The sequence below is a fragment of the Syngnathoides biaculeatus genome, chromosome 17, assembly GCF_019802595.1.
Source record: "Syngnathoides biaculeatus isolate LvHL_M chromosome 17, ASM1980259v1, whole genome shotgun sequence".
In the NCBI taxonomy this organism is placed as follows: domain Eukaryota; kingdom Metazoa; phylum Chordata; class Actinopteri; order Syngnathiformes; family Syngnathidae; genus Syngnathoides; species Syngnathoides biaculeatus.
The window spans coordinates 7,069,518-7,090,543 of record NC_084656.1 but is presented as its reverse complement, the minus strand read 5'-3'; the positions used below and the strand labels follow the sequence as shown (position 1 = coordinate 7,090,543).

General features: G+C 41.2%; 2 protein-coding genes across 10 annotated transcripts in view; one reads left to right on the top strand and one right to left on the bottom strand.

The window, feature by feature from the left end:
* Positions 1–2,949: 2,949 nt before the first annotated feature.
* Positions 2,950–4,173, top strand: brcc3 (BRCA1/BRCA2-containing complex, subunit 3). The gene has a single exon (XM_061800427.1). It carries the CDS (start codon positions 3,095–3,097, stop codon positions 3,875–3,877), a length of 783 nt encoding a protein of 260 aa, XP_061656411.1. The 5' UTR covers positions 2,950–3,094; the 3' UTR covers positions 3,878–4,173.
* Positions 4,174–4,494: 321 nt separating this feature from the next.
* Positions 4,495–21,026, bottom strand: part of LOC133490406 (cilia- and flagella-associated protein 44-like) — a 32,178-nt gene continuing 15,646 nt past the window's right edge. For 5 of the 9 annotated variants that reach the window (XM_061800419.1, XM_061800418.1, XM_061800414.1 and 2 more), the window contains 19 exons: positions 20,590–20,732; positions 20,218–20,497; positions 17,979–18,034; positions 17,609–17,771; positions 16,887–17,017; positions 12,400–12,605; positions 12,180–12,321; positions 11,903–12,080; positions 11,436–11,677; positions 11,133–11,343; positions 10,864–11,067; positions 10,455–10,647; positions 10,258–10,371; positions 8,962–9,092; positions 8,122–8,238; positions 7,820–8,021; positions 7,585–7,745; positions 7,352–7,486; positions 4,495–6,938 (listed from right to left, as the gene is read on the bottom strand). In XM_061800419.1, the coding sequence (XP_061656403.1) occupies positions 6,672–6,938; positions 7,352–7,486; positions 7,585–7,745; positions 7,820–8,021; positions 8,122–8,238; positions 8,962–9,092; positions 10,258–10,371; positions 10,455–10,647; positions 10,864–11,067; positions 11,133–11,343; positions 11,436–11,677; positions 11,903–12,080; positions 12,180–12,321; positions 12,400–12,605; positions 16,887–17,017; positions 17,609–17,771; positions 17,979–18,034; positions 20,218–20,497; positions 20,590–20,732 (3,276 nt within the window). In that variant the 3' untranslated portion in view covers positions 4,495–6,671. Of the gene's footprint in view, positions 6,939–7,351; positions 7,487–7,584; positions 7,746–7,819; positions 8,022–8,121; positions 8,239–8,961; positions 9,093–10,257; positions 10,372–10,454; positions 10,648–10,863; positions 11,068–11,132; positions 11,344–11,435; positions 11,678–11,902; positions 12,081–12,179; positions 12,322–12,399; positions 12,606–16,886; positions 17,018–17,608; positions 17,772–17,978; positions 18,035–20,217; positions 20,498–20,589; positions 20,733–21,026 lie in introns of those variants that run through there. The other 4 variants (XM_061800415.1, XM_061800416.1, XR_009792205.1 and 1 more) reach the window with 4 other exon arrangements.

Here is a 21,026-nt window from a genome sequence, read left to right as displayed (position 1 = left end):
TACTAACAGTTCCAAGCTTGAAAGCATTTTGTAGATATGTTGATTGAGTGACGTTGTACACTAGGAAACGAAGTATTCATACGTCTTTTAGCGCTGACAAGAACAAGATTTTCTTTATGCTTTTCCTACTAACTGCTCTTAATTTTATTCTTTAATTGTATTAGTTGCATCTCAGTTGTCATGGATACCACACTTCGTAGCATGTTGTGCCTATGGATATCTCTGCTCAAACCCATGGTGTGTGCGTGCGTTTGTCTGCATGCACGCGCACGTGCAGGCCCACACGTGTACATGAGGCGTGCGGAAGACAAACTTGAATTCACTTTTAAGCGTGTGCCTCTGTGTAACTGTGCGTGTGTTTGTCTCAAGTCATGGTCATAACGTGACTGAACTGTTGCCATGGAGACATGAAAGCAGCTACGACGGGTTGTGTTATTATATTACAGAAATAATTGTATCACAGTCGTATGTGTATTAATGTATGCTTGTGCTGGGTGATCATTTAATATTTACAGAACTAATCACAAGTTGAGACAATCTTCCTGATGAGATCGAAAATAAAGTGTCTCGACCTGTCGATGATAACGATTGAATAAAATAAACTATACTATATGTCGATCCATTTTCTTTTGCATTTGCCTCCTTAGGATGTCACACATGAGCTGAAGATTATCCCAGCGGGCTTTGGGCGACAATCAATATCAGGGCACATTTAGCCATGCTAAACCACAGAGATGAATGTTGACACTCACATTCACACGTATGGAAAATTTTTAGTCTTCATTTAAATTAGAGTGGATGTTTTGGAAAAGTGTGAGGAAGCCAGAGTGGCTGGAAAATTTAACTATATGACTGAAATACAGTATATTAACTATATGATGCTAAAATTGTATTGATTTACCTGCTGAAACTGCAATTAATAAATCTCATTGAGCTTTGACCTGTGAACAAAAAAATGAAAAGCACGGTACAAGTAATGCAACATACAACATTAAGCTTTACACTCTGCTAATGATTTTTAATTACTTGCTAATTATTTGAGCTTCTATTACTTGATCCTGCACACTGCTTGCACATAGCTTTTGCTGTTCAGGTTCACTGCGGGCTGGAGTCGATTCAAGCTGACTTCTAGCGAAAGGCAAACTCTAACATGAAATGTTTGCCAAGGCTGATAAACGACCAGCTTGCACATTCACAGTCTCTGTGCAGGAACTGAACCATGTTGCCTGCACAGAATTGAGGCAAACGAACCATTGCACCAGAGATGTCATACTCATTTGTCTTGTTGACCACATTGTACACATGGTGTCCCTCGGTGAGCCGTTATGACTATGAAACCATATAAATGTTTCATTGCCTCATCGTATTATTACATATACAGAACATCTTTTTTTTTTCAAAACGAAGCAAAAAAATGGTTGCAATATCTCATTGTTATTCATCAACTATGAATTAAAAATTGGGTACAGATTTTACCAAAAATCATGGAAGCTGAGGTACATGATGTGCTTTTTGTGGGCCACAGAAAACAACATGGTGGACCATGTCTTGTCCTGAGCCTTGGGTTTGACCCTACGCACAAGCTGGCATTGTGTAAGATACATTACAACAGTGTGGTTGATATTAAGGCTAAAAACATGGTAATTTAAACTGATACAGTAGTTAATTGACTTGCGAGTATTCCAACTTGCTTTTAAATTTAAATTTCAAATTTCCGAGTAAAAAAATGAAATATGATCAAGCTTCAGATATGGTGCCAATGCACCCCTCAAGTGAAGTGGAAAAAAATAAGGATCTGAGATGCCGATGGTCCTTCAGCCATTCATTGAATGTTACAAACAGTAAAATAAAGAAAAATAAAATGAGAACACATGGATTTTTATGGTTTCAGTCATAACTGTCCTCTGACAAAAATTAGTTTGACACCCCTGCTCTAACAAGTCGACGACCATGCCACCTTCCAAGTCATTGTGGTCAGTTAAGTGAAGACTAATTTGCCTTTAGGGTTGAATCGGAGTACGAATGGTTCTTTTTTGTTGCCTGCCATTGGCTGGTGATAGTTCAGGGTGTATGGTGCCACAATTGAGAGTCCTCAACTAACCTAGCATCCATGTTTGTTTAATGTGGGAGGGCACTGGCGTACCTGGGGAAAACCCACACAAGCATGGGGACAACATGCAAACTCCACAAGTGAGGCTGGAATTTGAACCCCAGGCCTCAGAATTTGGAGGATAACGCTGCAGTCGTCCACTGTGCCGCCATATTAGTTATTCACTTGTTCATACAGCTTCCATTCACCGGTTTCTCTCTCTCTCTCTGCGTGCGTGTGCGTGAGAGAGAGCAAGAGTACCACGTACACAAAAGATGCATATTTTACTATTAATAAAGAGCATAAACTAGAACTAGTGTTGGCTAATATGTGTAGGCTGAAGAAAAACATCTGCACCTTAGCACAAGCTGTTTTATTAACTTTTGTAAGTGGACAGGCATATCCACATTTGGGCACTCAATGCAAGGCAAATAATGGAATGCACAAAAGTTGTTGCTTTGGTTCCCTAAAAAACACCTTCAAAGGGAACGACGGCGTTCCGAACATGGCCAACAGTTAAGCACGTCGATTAGGCCATCTGGCGAATTTAAAGTTTGCGCCTGCGCCTGCGAAGCCATGCAGAAGACGGCGTGTTGGGTCATGTGACTTTAGCTTGTCATTTGATTGGTGCACTGGAGTCCTATGAGAGCGTATTTATGTCATACCTGGAAGTCAGCACACACAAAAATAGAAACGTACTTAATAAATATACATTCATCTTCATATTTAATATTGATATACAGTTGTATAGTAATGTCCAGAATAATCCATGCAGAGTGATTTGCATTAGCTTGATCTAAAGTAGTGTTATGATAAACCGGTTGCTTTCTTGCAAAATTTAGCGTGCAGTTACTTACGGATGCCGGAACCTTCTGTTGTTCTTTGCTGCAAGTCGGATCGCTTTAAATGAAGCTCATTAAAACCCGGAAGTAAACTTTGTTTCTCAATCGGTGGGCGTTTTTAACGTTGCTCACTATAAAAAACAAACTGACAAAAAGAAATACAATGGCTATCAGTGCGGTTCATCTGGAGTCGGATGCGTTCCTGGTGTGTATGAATCACGCTTTGAGCACGGAGAAAGAAGAGGTGATGGGTTTGTGTATCGGAGAGGTGGAAGTCACCAGGATCGTTCACATCCACTCAGTCATCATCCTCCGTCGCTCGGACAAGAGGAAAGACCGAGTGGAGATCTCCCCGGAGCAGCTGTCTGCAGCCTCCACGGAGGCGGAGAGGCTGGCCGAAATGACGGGCAAGCCGATGCGAGTTGTGGGCTGGTACCACTCCCACCCGCACATCACCGTGTGGCCCTCGCACGTCGACGTGCGAACTCAGGCGATGTACCAAATGCTGGATCAGGGCTTTGTGGGCCTGATCTTCTCCTGCTTCATCGAGGATAAGAACACCAAGACGGGCCGCATCCTTTACACCTGCTTTCAGTCGGTCCAGGCCCAGAAGGGTTCTGAGTACGAGCGTGTGGAGATCCCGATCCACGTCGTTCCCCGCGATTCCATTGGTAAAGTGTGCCTGGAGTCAGCCGTGGAGCTGCCGCGGATTCTCTGTCAGGAGGAACAGGATACATACCGCAAGATCCACAGCCTGGCCCACTTGGACCCGGTCACCAAGATCCACAACGGATCAGTGTTCACCAAGAACCTGTGCAGCCAGATGTCGGCGGTGAGCGGGCCGCTGCTGCAGTGGCTGGAGGACCGCCTGGAGCAGAACAAGCAGAGCATCGTGGAACTGCAGCGGGAGAAGGAGAGGCTGAAGCAGGAGCTGAGCGCCCTCTAAGTGGGGAGGGGATGGGGCTGCTGATTCTTTTTTTTTTTTTTGTTGCTTTGTCCCCCATTAACTCTCCCCAAGGGACACTCATTAACCATCTGGTTGTTGATTTGATTGATTTCTCACATTGAAAAATATATTTATAAGTAACCCAACTTGGTTGACATGCAGTGATCAAACAGTCCATATCACCTGTTCATATTTAAATAAGAGCATCATTTGGTACAGAATGAAAGAAATGTGCCTTTAGAATAGTGGGCGTGCACTTGTAGATGCTGTATATTGTACATAAAGACTGAAATGTACAAGCTTCGTTATCCTCATTAAAAAAAAAACCTAACGCAATCCCAAAAAATAGAATAAGATTGGAATAAGTTGAAAAAAAACTTCTAAATTACAATTTTAGAAATTGTAAGGCTTAATGAGGTATGTAGAGGGCTGTAACACCTGTAGAAGTAAAAGAAAACACTTGAAAGTAGGTGTTAAGGAATGCCCACTATGCCTTGTACCGAGTAGTATTTCGGGTGAGAATTAACAAAATGCAAACGTGGTATGCTAACATTTAGTATATACTGTATGAAGATAGCATCTTCACCATAGTAAGCACAAGAATAGACCCATGAGAATTGGTTTAAACATTTATTTTGAAATGAAAGTAATGAAATAAATGTAGTTTGTCTATATCATTCATTTAGGTACAGTTTAATATACCTAAATACCAGATAAAATGCTAACTACTATTTAGAGCAAATAGTAATAAAAAAATTCATGGAATATATCACCAGATACACCGGCTGAAGTATTTAACACATCACCATTTTTCTCAAATAAATTTCCAAAGGTCCTACTGATATAAACATTTCACCAGATGTTAGAAAGAACCTATGTATTCCAAACATACAAAGAAAGTTGAACAAATACCAGAAAATACCTTGTGTGTAATATTGTTATATGATACTGGGAAAAAGTATTGAACTTTGCAACTGGTATTTATTCAATACTTTGTTCAAAAGCCTTTGTTTGCAATGACAGTTTCAAGATGCTTCCTGTATAGAGAAACTAGTCACATGCATTCCTCGGGTGTTATTTTGCCCTATTCCTTCACACAGGTACTCTTCAAGTGTTTAAGGTTACATCGGCTTCTTTTATGGACTTTGGGTTTCAGTTCTTTCCATAGATTTTGGATTGGATTCAAGTCAGGTGATTCACCGGGCCATTTGGGGGGCTTTATTATTTTCTTTGAAACCAACTGAGAGTTTACTTGGGAGTACGTGCTGTATCATTATCATGATGAAATGTCCACCCTCGTTTCATTTTTATCATCCTCGTAGATGGCATCACATTTTTGTCAAGAATGCCTCGGTACATTTGCCAATTCACCCTTCCTTCAACATTGTAAACTTTACCAGTACCATATGATGAAAATCAGACCTACACCATTATGTTCCCACCTCTGAACTTCTCTGTTGGTATGGTGTTTTTAGGGTGATCTGCAGTGCCATTACTCCTCCAAAGGTGCTCTGAATTATGGCATCCAAACAGTTTAATTTTACTCTCATGCAACCAGACCATGATCCCCCAATATTTAATTGGCTGGTCCAAATGTTGTTCAGCAAATTTCAATTGAGCGTTGGCATGCTTTTATTCCCCAGTAATGGGTTCTTTGGTCATGGCGGTGGAGTGCATTACTGACAAGAGTATCTGTTAATTCCAATTCCTTTGGAAGCTGTCCACAGGCAGTCCTTGCCTCCTGGACAACACTTCTTATTATTCTTTGCACTCCTCTGTCAGAGCACCACCTGATTCAGAAAAATCTTTGGTGGTTGTAATTGGCTATGGTTAGTGGTTATGTTGGGCTTTCCAATGACATATTATGGCCCAAACCATTTTCACTGAAACGTTCAGAATCTTAGATATACGCCTGTAACTAATGTTATGTTTTGCAACAATTAATTTATGCTGGTCTCGAGACAGCTCTGTGCTTCTACCCATCATAAGATGTCTTCACTCACATCTTGGCAATGAAACCTTTTTGTTGACCTTCAATAAGGACTGAACCAACTGATATAAACTTGCACTCAGTAGGGGCTAGATTGCTGTTTGATAATTGGTACATTTTATGTGTTGTACCGCGCATTTTAACTTCCCTTTCTTAACGTGTTCGATACTTTTTCCCTGTGTCATTTCACTATTTTACACATAACTATTTCTGATCTTATTTGTTAAACTTTCTTTGTATGTATGGATTACTTGGTTTGTTTTCAACATGTGGTAATATTTTAGATCAGTATCACGTTTAGAAGTATATTCCATGAGTTGTGAAATGGTGATGTGTTAAATAGTTATTCCAGCCGCTGTATATCAGCTATCGGTTTTTGTGACACTTTATGTGTATTTCATTGAGAAAGATCAACGTTTGCTTCTCATGAACAAACTTAGTGAGGTGTTCACATTTGATTTCTCCCTGAGAAATTAATAAATGCTAACACGACTCAACGGCGATGTTTGAGCGCACCACAACTGGTTCGAGACTGTCAAATCTAAGTCCACAAGTGCCTTACCGAGGATGGACAAATGCGATTTCAACCCCCGGAAATAATCTGATCACGTTTTGCTATGAGCTCCCCATTAATTTGTGGAATTACATTGAATGTAATTAAGTAGTAGTAATATTAGTCATATAATAAGTAGCATATATAAGTAACAGGTGGGCCTCTGGTTATGTAATTTGTCTCCAGTTTAGCAGCAGTAGTGATTTGCTTCATAAGCCGGCCCATAATAATGAAAAAAGTACATTCTATTTTTAGTCATTTGTCTCACTTTCAGTAGTATCCTCAAGTTTAAATTTTCCTCGTATCCTGGTACGTTTATGGACTCTGGGGGTGGACCGAGGAGGGAGCGGCGGTAGATGGGCGTGGCCAGTGGGAAGCATGTGTCCTCCTGTAGTTCCAAGACTGGTGATCTCTTTGGATAGCCTCTCTATCTGCTCAGACTGTTTTCTCACCAGTTCCTGAAGACTCCAAATCTGACCTCTGTCTGCCCGCCTGCTGCAGGCTTGAAGATGCTTGCCCTGAGTACACACAAGTACGGAGGGGTTTTGTCACAGCTGACATATATTTTGACAACAATAAAATGTACTGGTAGCATTGAAATTCTCAAAAGAATCAACAATGTTTTTGTTGACCACCCGTAATCTCAAATTCTAATAGACTGGTTTGTTTATATGTATATATATTTAGATATATTTTTGAAAATAACTTTTTAATTACCTTTCAAAATGAGGTTGGCATTTTTTTTTAAGTTTTTATCTGTCTATAGGTATTATAGACAACAGTGATTCTCAAAGTGTGCATTTTGATGTTGGTCCTGATAGTGGTACGGTACTTTTTAATTTTTTTTGGTAGTACTAGTTGGGACAAGTTTAAGGACCCCTCATCATGAGAACGTGCAAACACACTTGAGTGGCACATTTGTAACAATTACAATTTTCTTTTGTCTTGAGTAAAGTTTCAGCTCCAGCTCCTTCTTCTGTTCAAAGAGGCTATTCAAGCAGATGAGGCGCTCTGAGTTACTCCTTGTCATCCCCATCAGCGTTTCACGAGCCCTTTCTACTTTTCTCTAAATGTCACACACAGGAAAAATAAATAAATCAACAGAAATGGCGAACATATCCAGGAAGACGCACAAAACACACACAGAAGCAAAGCTTAGCTTACATCCCATTGTTGGATGTCTTTGGCATTTGCAATGTCTCGCAAGATTTTTTCCTGCTTCATCTCTGCAACTGTCTTGTTGACACACAGCGTCTGCAAAACCTCCATATCCACCTCCCTCCCAAACCTTGTCATCATCAGCTGGTGACAGAGCTTCTCCAGCGCTGCACCAAAAGACAAATTCAAGTGAATATCCTGGGTACGAAAGACTTAAGGTGTTTCCCAGCTTCGGTCTTACACTGGATCTCGTTGCTCATGTCCTTGCGTTCTTTGATGAGCCTTATATGCTGCTGACGGGCCTGACGATACACCTCTGTCTGCTGAAGCTTTTCTACCTCCAACTCATCCACACGCTCCTGGAGCCGCTGTAGCTCCATCCTAGTGAGGACCAATGCCGAACTTAGGTCTGAAGGCACTTGGCCAGACATATCAATCTCAATCTGGGAGTCAGCAAAGAGACAGCAGTGGTAGAGGACATTTTAATATTGATGATGTCAGTGATCACTTAAATAAAGGTTCATTGAGACATGTTTTCTTAACCTGGTGCAGCCTAAGAGGAACCACAACATCTAGTTGGTTCATTTTCTGCTGTTTTTCCCTGTTGACCTCCTCCAAGTCATCCTCTGCTGCCTTAAGACTGATTTTGACTGATTTCATCTGCAAGTCCATAGCTCAAAATTAAGTCAGTACAAAAAAAAAGGGGGAAACTAGGGTTCCAATTAGATGGAAACGTATTAGGTATGTTTTCTGAAACTTCGGGAGTAGTTTATCCAGTGCACATTTTTCTATTAGTATTCCAGTTACTTTAAATCAATTACTTTGCCCCCATTGAACAACACTTAATCGAGTTCATAGAAATTTCTAGAAAGTAATGTGAAACTGGGAGCACATCAATTAGACTCAGTATTGACAAAGGTATATTAAAAAAGTAAATCAAGTGGACAGCTTGTATGGCAAAAACTGCCGACTTTCACACAAGTTGGAATGTAAAAGCTTCAGTAATATTAAGACAGCTACATGTGAATCCTTGACTACAAGGCAACTGGGATTCATGCGAATGTATGCAGCCACATATGCAGTGCTAAATTTTTTCAAGTATTTATTTCTATATTTGTCTGAATTGTACATTTCTGTCCATTTTCTTCGCAAAAATGGCACAGATGTGCTTCGAATCTCCATAAGTGTGTACTGGCAAAGAGCAACTCATTTTGGGATAAGAATTTAAAACATTTTCCCACTTTCATATTGGACAAATAATCTCTTGAAGTTCTGTTGAGAATTTCGACAAAAAAAAAAAAAAATAGAAAATCAACTGTAATGCCGTGCAAAGCCTTTTCGGGGACGATAATAAGGTGAAATCCAACAAAACAAATCTCTGACCTTCTTTACAAGGGCGTCACACTCCTTCTCCAGCTGTTCAGCATTCTTCTTCTCCTCTGCCAGCAGCTCTTCCAGATCCAGACGACGTTCACGTAGCTCCAGTACATCGTCATACAGTTTTGGGTCACATCCTGTGGCACACGAATACTTTCAGTCTCATTGATGTTACAGTTTGTAGATGCCTTTGTAGTAGTGACCTTAAAAATGTGTCTCTGTACTTTACCTGTGTCATGGTGATTTTCAGTGATACATTTTCAATTAAAAGTTTAGTATTAATATCGAGAGATGCCTTGGTTTGGAGTTAAGCAACTGAAAACAATTTTGACAAATAATACAATTTAAATAATTTTAATGTTACTGATTTTCTTTTAAATTCATCCAACAATGAACAAATAAGCGATTTGGTCTTGAAAATGTAATTCAACTGTGAACACTTTTTTTCACCCAAGCCAAAGACATTCAAATGTTCATTTTACAGAGTCAAATCCAATAAATCAGGGGTGATCAATGCATCGATCTTGATTGACCCGTTAATCGGCGAGCCATTTTTGGTTGACCGCATGCCCCCCCACCCAAAAAAAAAAATAAATAAATAAAAAATCAGCCTGTCATCAATCTCATAAACTTGATTCAGATGTGGCCAATACATCGATTGCGCATGTTGATTGACAGTCGATTTGACCAATTCTGGCCTCTTCCGACATGTGTCACTGCCCATGAGCACATTCTAGCAAGCTGGCCTCCTATTTACCGTTTGTTTGTTTTCTCCCATTCTTCACTCATTATGGCACGATACATTCAGCACCCCCCGCCGCCCTCGGTAGATCGCAAGAGGGTGACTGCTTGAAAAGTAGATCTTGGCCCAAAAAAGAGCGGGCACACCTGCACTACATAAATACACCCCAGAAGGCATCGTCCACTTAACCTCAGTTTGACTGCTCACCATCCCCATGTAAAGTCACAGAAACCTGGGTGCCTGCTCAGTACCCAGACTCTTAAACTCCCATGAAAACCAAGTCAGACTTCATCGTACTGTGTCATTGCAATCACAATTCAAAACTCACTAGCTCAACCTGGCATATTCCTTTTAAATGGACACTGTCAACTTCCCTTGTTAATAATATTATTCAAAAGCCTTGATCTGTTGTCAAAATATTTACTGAAGAATTTGATGGTGCACTTCAATTCAACTCCACTCAACTTCAACTTCAATTCAACATTGTAACTCTTTTTATTTAAACTGTTAACACAATACAATTGCTGGCTAGCATGAGAACATAATGATGCAGTACTGACCTTGAGGGCATTCTTCCACAGCACCATCTCCATCTAACGCATCCCAATCATCATCGTCATCATCATCCCAGTTTTCGTAATCATCAAAGTCATCATTGCTGTCTTCGTCCTCTTCTGGAAAACAATTTGATCATTTGAATTTATTGGAACACAGGACACACAAATGTGTCACATTCTATGGTCTTGCATCCAATCACCTTCACTTCCTTGCTCCTTCTTCTTGACACGTTTGATCTTCTTCTTGTAAACTTTGGTCAGATACTCTTCAAAGTTGTTGTCATCACCGAGCAAGGCATGGAAGGCTGCAGTATTAGATTTCTCTTTCTCCTGACGTTTTGCTATGTCTTTACGCTTCAGTTCCAGTGCCTTCCGAAATTTTTCCTGCTCGGACTGTTACAAAAGGGATGGGACAAACACATATATGCATGAGGCAATATGGAAATGGCATGTGCTAAAAACTCAACGGCTTGGTTAGATCCATCTGACAAAGAAATTTAAACCATAAAGTCACATATGACAACTCTAGCAAAGGTTTGAAATATAGATTTTACACTACAGGCATGACCCACAGTTTAAAATATAATTGGTATATGAATGATTTTCCACCTTTAAGTTATCCTCCTCTTTCAGACGTTTGTCAAGCTTGTCCTGCAGAATCATCTCACTCTTGTCCACCTCTTTGAGGAGCAGAAGCTCCTGATAGAGTGTCAACTGACGGAGATTACCAAGTTTTAGCTTCCAGTCCAGCATCTGTACCTTCTCAAGACACATCAGGTGCTCCTTATCAAATTGCTCCACCAAGCTATTCATCTAGTAAACAAATAATACAATTCAAGGATTAGGGCTATTGACCTTGAGATGTTCAATGCACAGACCTGTTCCAGTAGAAAGTCTCGCATGTCTAGCAATGCGTCCTGTTTCATATTTTGAAGCTCCTCCTCATTCAGCTCTTCTTCCTCCTTCACGGGCTCCTCTGGAGATGTACCTGATTCATTTTCCATTTTCTCCAGCAGTTCAATCTCCTTTTCTAGGTCATCTACCACACTCATCCTGCTCTCCTGATCCTCCAGCTCTACATCCTTTGACCTGTTTGAATATTATGATATTTTTCAAGTGGATTTATCACTCAAAAGTCAGATTCTTTGAAAATAGTGACATGTAAAACATGTCTCCAGTACCTTTTCTCCTTCAGGACCCTGTATCTCTCTAGGATGGCTCGGGTGCATTGCAGGCTCTTCTCAGGTACTTCCTCGAGTCGTATGGTGGGTGCATGGGGTGGACAGCAGCGGAGCTTTGATGGCAGATGATTTTGGATCCTCTGAAACTGCTTAGCCTGGGCTCCCAGTTTTGATAAAAGGAGAAGTTTGAAGTCCCGCAAGGCCAAAATCTCTCGGTTCATCTCAGTCTGTTTTTCACGTATCTAGTGGGATGGATGTAATCCTTTAGAAAAATCTGCTGTGACTTTTTTCAGTATTATTGATTATTTTTTTTCCACTTGTCATTCATTTGTAGGGACTGCCATACAAAGTAATGGGATTGCATAAAATGGGGCAAATTTCACGTTTAAGACTACACCAAAGTGACACATGACCAGAGAGAGACGATCAGAAATATTAGCTGTGTGTGTGCGCGTGTTTTGATTTACATTGTCCTCTAGGTTTATCATCTCAACTTTCTTTCTGTTTGCACTCATTCGTAGGTGTTTCGGTACGGTGAAGTTTTTGTCTGTTTTAAGTTTCAAGTCTCCAATGCTCTCTTCAGCTTCAAAGATGGCCTGCACGTCTCGTGGATCTTCGCAGTCCTTATGTGGCTTCTCTGCATAACTGAGACATCAATGACAAACCATTGTATACTGCTTGAGCATGATCTTAAATGGAAATTTTCTATCCCAGAGTAGTAATGTTGTTAAATGCCACACTCACAGTTTATCCCATTCCTGCTTCCTTTTCGCAATCTTGGCTCGTGCTTGTTCAGCTTTCTCTGCAGCTTTTTGGAGCCTTTCAACCTGCCGATCTGCTACCTGCACCCCAGCACGAGACACAGGGGTAGGAGGTACATCTTCCTCTGGCAAGCAAACGTCAGCAATAAAATGTGTAATTTCAGCAATTAATATGCAAAACAAATCTACAAAAACTGTCTCACCATCTGTTTCACTACTGTCTTTTTCAGGATGGTCTATGGATTTTTGGCATTCAGCCAGAGCGGTTTCATCGATACCAGAATGGATGGAACCGCTCTGCTGTTGGAGGCGGGTTGAAGGAAGACTTGGAATATAGTAGGTTGAGACTCTGTGGTCAGTGCGGATGGCGAACACAGTGACAACTTTAGACTCTGAAGAGCCAATGAACCTGAAAGTAGCAAATGCCAACAAGGTTTTTCATTGCAAATGCAGGCTGGATGCATAAACATGCATAACGCAGACTATCACTACCACATTCCATCAAAATGGACTACTGATCCCAAAAGCCACAAACTTGCTTAGTTAAACATTTTATCTGTAGTAATTAGAGCAGCTGAACATCAAAATAAAACATAGAAAAAACATCCCAATTATTCTTACTAAATATATTTCCGAAGGTGCTATTGACCAGAAAATTTCACCAGATGTTGGGAACAACCCAGGAAATTCATACAAACAAAGAATGTTGAGCAAATAAGATTAGAAAATGAAGGTTTTGTGTAAAATTGTGAAAGGACACAGGGACTAAGTATTGAACAGATGAATAAAGTGAGGTGCAAAAAGGCATGGAAAGCCAAGACATCCATCCATCCATCTTCTTAACTGTTTATCCTCACAAAATCGCGGGGACTGCTGGAGCTTATCCCAGCTGTCAACAGGCAGTCGACAGGGTACACCCTGAACTGATTGCCAGCCAATCGCAGGGCACATCGAGACAAACAGCCTCACTCACAATCACACCTAGGGGCAATTTAGAGTGTCCAATTAATGTTGCATGTTTTTGTGATATGGGAGAATGCAGCCCTATGGGGGCACAAACCAGTGCAATCTGTAGGCCGGTCCCAAGCCCGGATAAATGCAGAGGGTTGCGTCAGGAAGGGCATCCGGCGTAAAAACTGTGCCAAACAAATATGAGCGTTCATCTAAAGAATCCCATACCGGATCGGTCGTGGCCCGGGTTAACAACGCCCGCCCCCGGCACTGCTAACCTGCAGGGCGTCGGTGGAAATTCAGCTACTGTGGGTTGAAGACAAAGAAGAGGAGGAAACCGGATCCAGCGTCAGAAGAAAAAGAGGAATGCACAGAGCCTACAACGGAGTGTAGGGACTTTGAATGTTGGGACTATGACAGGAACAGCTCAGGAGTTGGTTGACATGATGATTAGGAGAAAGGTTGATATTCTGTGCATCCAAGAGAGCAAGTGGAAAGGTAGTAAGGCTAGAAGTTTGGGAGCAGGGTTTAAATTATTCTACCACGGAGTAGATGGGAAGAGAAATGGAGTAGGGGTTATTTTAAAGGAAGAGCTGGCTAAGAATGTCTTGGAGGTGAAAAGAGTATCAGATCAAGTGATGAGACTAAAATTTGAAATTGAGGGTGTTATGTATAATGTGGTTAGCGGCTATGCACCACAGGTAGGATGTGACCTAGAGTTGAAAGAGAAATTCTGGAAGGAACTAGATGAAGTAGTTCTGAGCATCCCAGACAGCGAGAGAGTTGTGATTGGTGCAGATTGTAATGGACATATTGGTAAAGGAAACAGGGGCGATGAAGAAGTGATGGGTAAGTACGGCATCCAGGAAAGGAACTTTGAAGGGCAGATGGTGGTGGACTTTGCAAAAAGGATGGAGATGGCTGTAGTGAACACTTATTTCCAAAAGAGGGAGGAACATATAGTGACCTACAAGAGCGGCGGTAGAACCACGCAGGTAGATTATATTTTGTGCAGACGATGTAATCTGAAGGAGGTTACTGACTGTAAAGTAGTGGTAGGGGAGAGTGTAGCTCGACAGCATAGGATGGAAGTATGTAGGATGATTCTGGTGGTGGGTAGGAAGATTAAGAAGACAAAGGTAGAGCAGAGAACCATGTGGTGGAAGCTGAGAAAGGAAGAATGTTGTGCGGCCTTCCGGAAAGAGGTGAGACAGGCTCTCGATGGACAACCGAAGCTCCCGGAAGACTGGACGACGACAGCCAAGGTGATCAGAGAGACAGGCAGGAGAGTACTTGGTGTGTCATCTGGTAGGAAAGGGGAGAAGGAGACTTGGTGGTGGAACCCCATAATACAGGGAGTCATACAAGGAAAGAGATTAGCGAAGAAGAAGTGGGATACTGAGAGGACTGAGGAGAGGCGAAAGGAGTACATCAAGATGCGACGTAGGGCAGAGGTAGAGGTGGCAAAGGCTAAACAAGAGGCATATGAAGACATGTACACCAGGTTGGACACGAAAGAAGGAGAAAAGGATCTCTACAGGTTGGCCAGACAGAGGGATAGAGATGGGAAGGATGTGCAGAAGGTTAGGGTGATTAAGGATAGAGATGGAAATGTGTTGACTGGTGCCGGTAGTGTGCTAAATAGATGGAAAGAATACTTTGAGAAGTTGATGAATGAAGAAAATGAGAGAGAAGTCAGAGTTGAAGAGGCAAGAGTGAAGGACCAGGAAGTGGAAATGATTACTCAGGGGGAAGTCAGAAAGGCATTACAAAGGATGAAAAATGGGAAGGCAGTTGGTCCTGATGACATACCGGTAGAGGTATGGAAGCAATTTGGAGAGATGGCTGTGGAGTTTTTGACCAACTTATTCAACAGAATACTAGCGGGCGAAAAGATGCCTGAAGAATGGAGGAAAAGTGTTCTAGTTCCCATTTTTAAGAACAAAGGGTATGTTCAGAGCTGTGGGAACTATAGAGGAATAAAGTTGATGAGCCACACAATGAAGTTATGGGAAAGAGTAGTGGAGGCTAGACTCAGGACAGAAGTAAGTATCTGCGAGCAACAGTATGGTTTCATGCCTAGAAAGAGTACCACAGATGCATTATTTGCCTTGAGGATGCTCGTGGAAAAGTACAGAGAAGGTCAGAAGGAGCTACATTGTGTCTTTGTGGATCTAGAGAAAGCCTATGACAGAGTACCAAGAGAGGAATTGTGGTACTGCATGCGTAAGTCTGGTGTGGCAGAGAAGTATGTTAAAATAGTACAGGACATGTATGATGGCAGCAGAACAATGGTGAGGTGTGCCTTAGGTGTGACAGAGGAATTTAAGGTGGAGGTGGGACTGCATCAGGGATCAGCTCTGAGCCCCTTCCTGTTTGCAGTGGTAATGGATAGGCTGACAGATGAGGTTAGACTGGAATCCCCTTGGACCATGATGTTCGCAGATGATATTGTCATATGCAGTGAAAGCAGGGAGCATGCAGAGGAACAATTGGAAAGATGGAGACATGCACTGGAAAGGAGAGGAATGAAGATTAGCCGAAGTAAAACAGAATATATGTGCGTGAATGAGAAAAGTAGAGGGGGAAGAGTGAGGCTACAGGGAGAAGAGATAGCGAGGGTGGACGACTTCAAATACTTGGGGTCAACAATACAGAGCAATGGAGAGTGTGGTCAGGAAGTGAAGAAACGGGTCCAAGCAGGTTTGAACAGCTGGCGAAATGTGTCTGGTGTGTTATGTGACAGAAGAGTGTCTGCTAGGATGAAGGGCAAAGTTTACAAAACAGTGGTGAGGCCGGCCATGATGTACGGATTAGAGACAGTGGCACTGAAGAAACAACAGGAATCTGAACTGGAGGTGGCAGAAATGAAGATGTTGAGGTTCTCGCTCGGAGTGACCAGGTTGGATAGGATTAGAAATGAGCTCATTAGAGGGACAGCCAAAGCTGGATGTTTTGGAGACAAGATTCGAGAGAGCAGACTTCGATGGTTTGGACATGTTCAGAGGCGAGAGAGTGAGTATATTGGTAGAAGGATGCTGAGGATGGAGCTCCCAGGCAAAAGAGCGAGAGGAAGACCAAAGAGAAGGTTTATGGATGTGGTGAGGGAAGACATGAGGGCAGTTGGGGTTAGAGAGGAAGATGCAGGAGATAGGCTAAGATGGCAAAAGATGACACGCTGTGGCGACCCCTAACGGGACAAGCCGAAAGGAAAAGAAGAAGAAGGAGAAGAGAAAGAGAAGGTTGATGGATGTTGTGAAGGGAAGGCATGAGGGGAGTGGGAGTAAGAGAAGATGCACGGGATAAGCTTAGATGGAAAAAGATGACACACTGTGGCAACCCCTAACGGGACAAGCCGAAAGGAAAGGAAGAAGTTTTTGTGATATGGGAGGAAACTGGAATGCCCAGAGGAAACCCACACAGGCACAGTGAGAACATGCAAACTCCAAACAGGAAGGTCAGGGATTGAACCCAGGACCTCAGAACTGTGAGGCCAACGCATTCCAGCTGATCCACCGTGTTGCTCGGAAAGCCAATACAACACAGCTCCATATATATATATATATATATATATATATATATATATATCGCTTTTCTTTTTTTTGGTTTTATTGTAAACAGTTCTTACAAAGGCCAGCCAGATAACAGTTGTTTGAAAAAATAAATTGAAATATGATTCAGCAGAAGTGATAGGTTAACATGCCAGCCAAGACTTATTAGTCATTAGTCAGTACAGTACCAGTCTTGTAGCTTTGTGAGTGATAAATGGGAATGCTCCTCTTGCCAGCTCATCTGGTGTTGGACTTCATTTAATCGCCTAATCTTCTCATTCTCAGCTTGCTCTTCGAAACGTTGGTCCAAAATCAGTTCCTACTTACAGACATGATTGAGCATTATTTAAAAACTTTTAATTTATTGGCTCTATGACTAGTTTTTTTTTTTTTAATTGGATCTTTGAAGAGAGCCAAAGGACAGTTGGAATTACATTTGTGCATCCATGATTAATTAATTTTATTAGAATTAAATAGGTCCTGATCACAAAAAATGATCAGGATCCGTTTGATTGTCAGAGAGAAAACAAATGTATCACAGATTTAGAGACAAAACTCTAAGGTCTCACAGTGCACAGTAATGTCATCTACTGTAATAATTACCTGAAAGTGAGATAAATATGACAAACAAATGAAGAGTTTGTTTTCAAAATGAGACATAGGCATTTTGTTCAGATTTACGAAACTCGCGCCAAAATTATCCAGCTCCGAATGGATAATTTTGGCGCGAGTTTCGTAAATCTGAAAAAAATGCCTATGTCTCGTTTTGAAAACAAACTCTTCAAATGGAAGAAAGAAAAATATTCCTTGTAAGTCACTGTCTCTGCTGTGGTATTAATTTAAATAATTCTTTTCAAATAATATACATCAACTCTTCCATTGTGTAGCGTGTGTCTGTGTGCATGCATACCGTAGGAGTCAGCTGAATGTGTTCTGGTAGGTTAAGGTTGTCATTCAGTAGTATTTTAAACTTGCTCTGGAGGACAGCAAGCCTTTTTCGTTTGGTCATTATCTTCTTGTCAGCTTCCCGACGCCGGCGGTCTTTCTCTTGCTTCTGTTTGGCCGTCTCTATGCTGGAAGAGGTAAGAATCTGAGAGTTTAAAAGCATAGATTTTGTTGAACAGCAGTACTGAAGTGTTTGTGAGTAAAGTACTGAAAGAACTCACCACATCATTTCAATTTAAAAATCTGAAATGCTCTATTTGATTTAAAAAAAAACAACAACAAAGACAATGTGCACTAGCGCTGTAAAAGTCCACAAGTGTTTATTCATACTCAACCTGTAGGCTGCTGGGTCATCAATGTCTTTGGCTAACACCTCATTCTCCAAACCCACCTATTAATAGAAGAACATGATTTTATTTATTAATGTCATTCTTTAAAATCATCATTAGACAACTGTGGCCCAGGTTGCATGGAGAACAGTCTAATTGGGGGTGCCCAGAATTTCTGGTTCCAGGAAACTCTTCTAATCCAACATGTGTGATACTGAGACATTTCCAGTAGGAGGTGTGAAGTAAAATGAATTAATAAATAATTGAAAGATAAATAAATAAATTTAAAAAAATACATCAGGAGACCCCCTTACATTTTTTAACCATAAATACTGTGTACAATACCTCCAAATTAGGTGAAACGTACAGCCGGGACTGCTTTGTCAAAATAAATAAAATTGGGGGTGTTACTGATCTATTTTTATTTTTAAGTACTTATTTTTACATTGCTCAATAACATGTCCGTGTCCAACTGGGGTAGACGTAGCACATGTTGGGGGATTGAGGTTCACAGCTCCTCAAACTATGGTGGCCAGGAAGTGCAAAACTATACAACAAATCGTGAAACACTAACTTTTCAGAAGACACAGAAAGAAAAGACAAAACACTTTAACATTTCAGAAAACACGAAACACTTAAACATTTTAGGAACGCCAAAAACAAAACAGGAAACACTTCCACATTTCAGGAAACAAAATCAAAAGACCACACAAATTACACTTGTGGACACCCAGACAGAGAAGGGCCCATTTCACAGACATACTTGGAAATCCCACGCCCTTTCTCTGCAAGTCCCGCCCCACTTCAAGATGATTTCCTCCTGTACTATGGAAGGGTCAGTTCCATAGATGGAATGTGACGTCCAGCCAAAATTATGATTGTATTTTGAATGCCCTGAACAGCAGGCCTCTATAGGTGTGTGGTGGTGTATATACAATGTTAATTGAACAATTGATCACATATCTTAAACCATAAAAAGAAAAGATTAGAAGTTAAGAAAGAAGTTTGTTGCTAAAGAGAGAGGATGCTGGTGATAATTAAAGAGAAAGTGTGGCTATTGGAAAGGAAGCTGACGGCTCCATTCATTTTTGAACATACCAAGGGAAGGATGTACCTTGCATACTTTCCGATCTGGTCGAACGGGACGGAGACAGTTTTTTAACCACGCACAATGTGTGTTTGTTTTTGTGTTTTCTGAAAAGTTGAAGTGTTTCACAATTTGTTATATTGGTTTTGCAAGCCAACATAAGTTTGTAACTATCTCAGACCAAAAAAACAGTCTCTTGGAGAGATCCCATAAACATTTTTAATTTACTGCCTTTCATACAGGTCATATTTTAATGAACTCCTCCAAGAGATTTTCTCCGATTGACTTCAAACTTCAGCTGTTTCAAGATGAAAAGCAATCAAAAGCTTTTTATTTTGTCGACTGGTGTGCACGCGATTTTTTATATTTCACTGTGACAACAAAATCTGTTTTAACAAAGTATCACACAGTGGATGCGAGTCCAGCCCTGAAGACATCTACACATAATTATTTTCTCAGAATCATAGCACCACCTACTGTGAAGCCTGGCACACATTAAAAGTTTTTGATGTTATTCTTGTAACTTAACTCATATGTTACTTGGGAAGAGAAAAATAATTGATCGTTTTTCATTTGGCAGGACAGGAGAGGATGGGTAGGTAGGCATTGGTGTCTTTCAGCAAGATTAAATTCACACTCAGAAAATATGCTTCACTCCTGATAAATCTAACAGCAGAGAAATGCTTTCCCACACCATCAGTGCTCTTTAGTCACACAGTGAGTGACAGAGGAGGAAGCTGACCTATGAATAAACTAGAATAATTAATTAATAGTCTGGAAACAGAAACTCATGGACCTTTGTGCCTCAACTCTGCCTGCCAGCCCTGTAAGTTTTGTCTAGCAATTGATCAAATGGAAATCTTATGGGCCATGCCACATACACTATGGTTGTGGATGATACCAGAGATAGCAAAAATAAAACAGCAAAATCCTCATTTAAAAACTAGGCACTAAATATAGTAATTTGCCTAATGTCATAGTGTAACTCTGGGGCACAATCCACTGAATACTGCAAAGGGGCAAAATGCATTTTCCATAGCCTTAAACCATTACTTTTATGTCTGGTTTGCTCGGTAATGTTCACAAAATATCTAGTGAGGTGCATCTTTATCCAGAAAGTCAAAGTAGATGTCTACTTTTTTTTTTCCTGTAACTCACCCTTGGTGACGGAACCTTGGCCTTTTTTTTCCGCAGTTCTTTCTGCAGCTCCTCATCAGAAAGCAGGCTGAAGGAGAAGATGTTCCCATCATCTCCCGCTGTCAGCACAAACTGGTCATCATAGCTGCAACAGATGTGCCGCAGGTGTCCATAATTACTGTCATGGATGCTAAGTTCCCAGTATGGCTGCATAGAGGTTAGGGCGTGATCGTCAGGATCCAAAGGATAAACTCTGATGGAGCCTGAGTGCATGCCACAGAACATCAGATGTCTGTTGGAGCTGTGATAGAAACAATCAATCATTGAAAGTATGGGTCCCTATTAATTCATCATACCTGCTAATTGAATATTAGCCACAAACACACGTAATACCTGAAGGTCACTGATCGAATGGGGTCACCATCAGCATTTTGGATAGCCAGGAAGTCAAATGGCTCAACTGGACATTTTTCTGAATTCTCATCCTGATTCTTAGAGAATTTACAGTGGTACAAGAAACCAGAGTCATATCCTCCCTAAAGAAAATGAAGTTGATTATTTTGAATTTACAAGACTATTGGCAATCCTTGCATGTTCTTCCCGTGCCTGTGTGGGTTTTCTCCGGGCACTCCGGTTTTCTCCCACATCCTAAAAACATGCAACATTAATTGGACACTCTAAATTGCCCCGTCGGTGTGATTGTGACCGCGACCAGTGTCTGTCTCCATGTGACCTGCAATTAGCTGGCAACCAGTTCAGGGTGTGCCCTCACTTCTCCCCGATCATAGCTTGGATAGGCTCCTGCACATCGGTGACCCTCGTGAGGATAA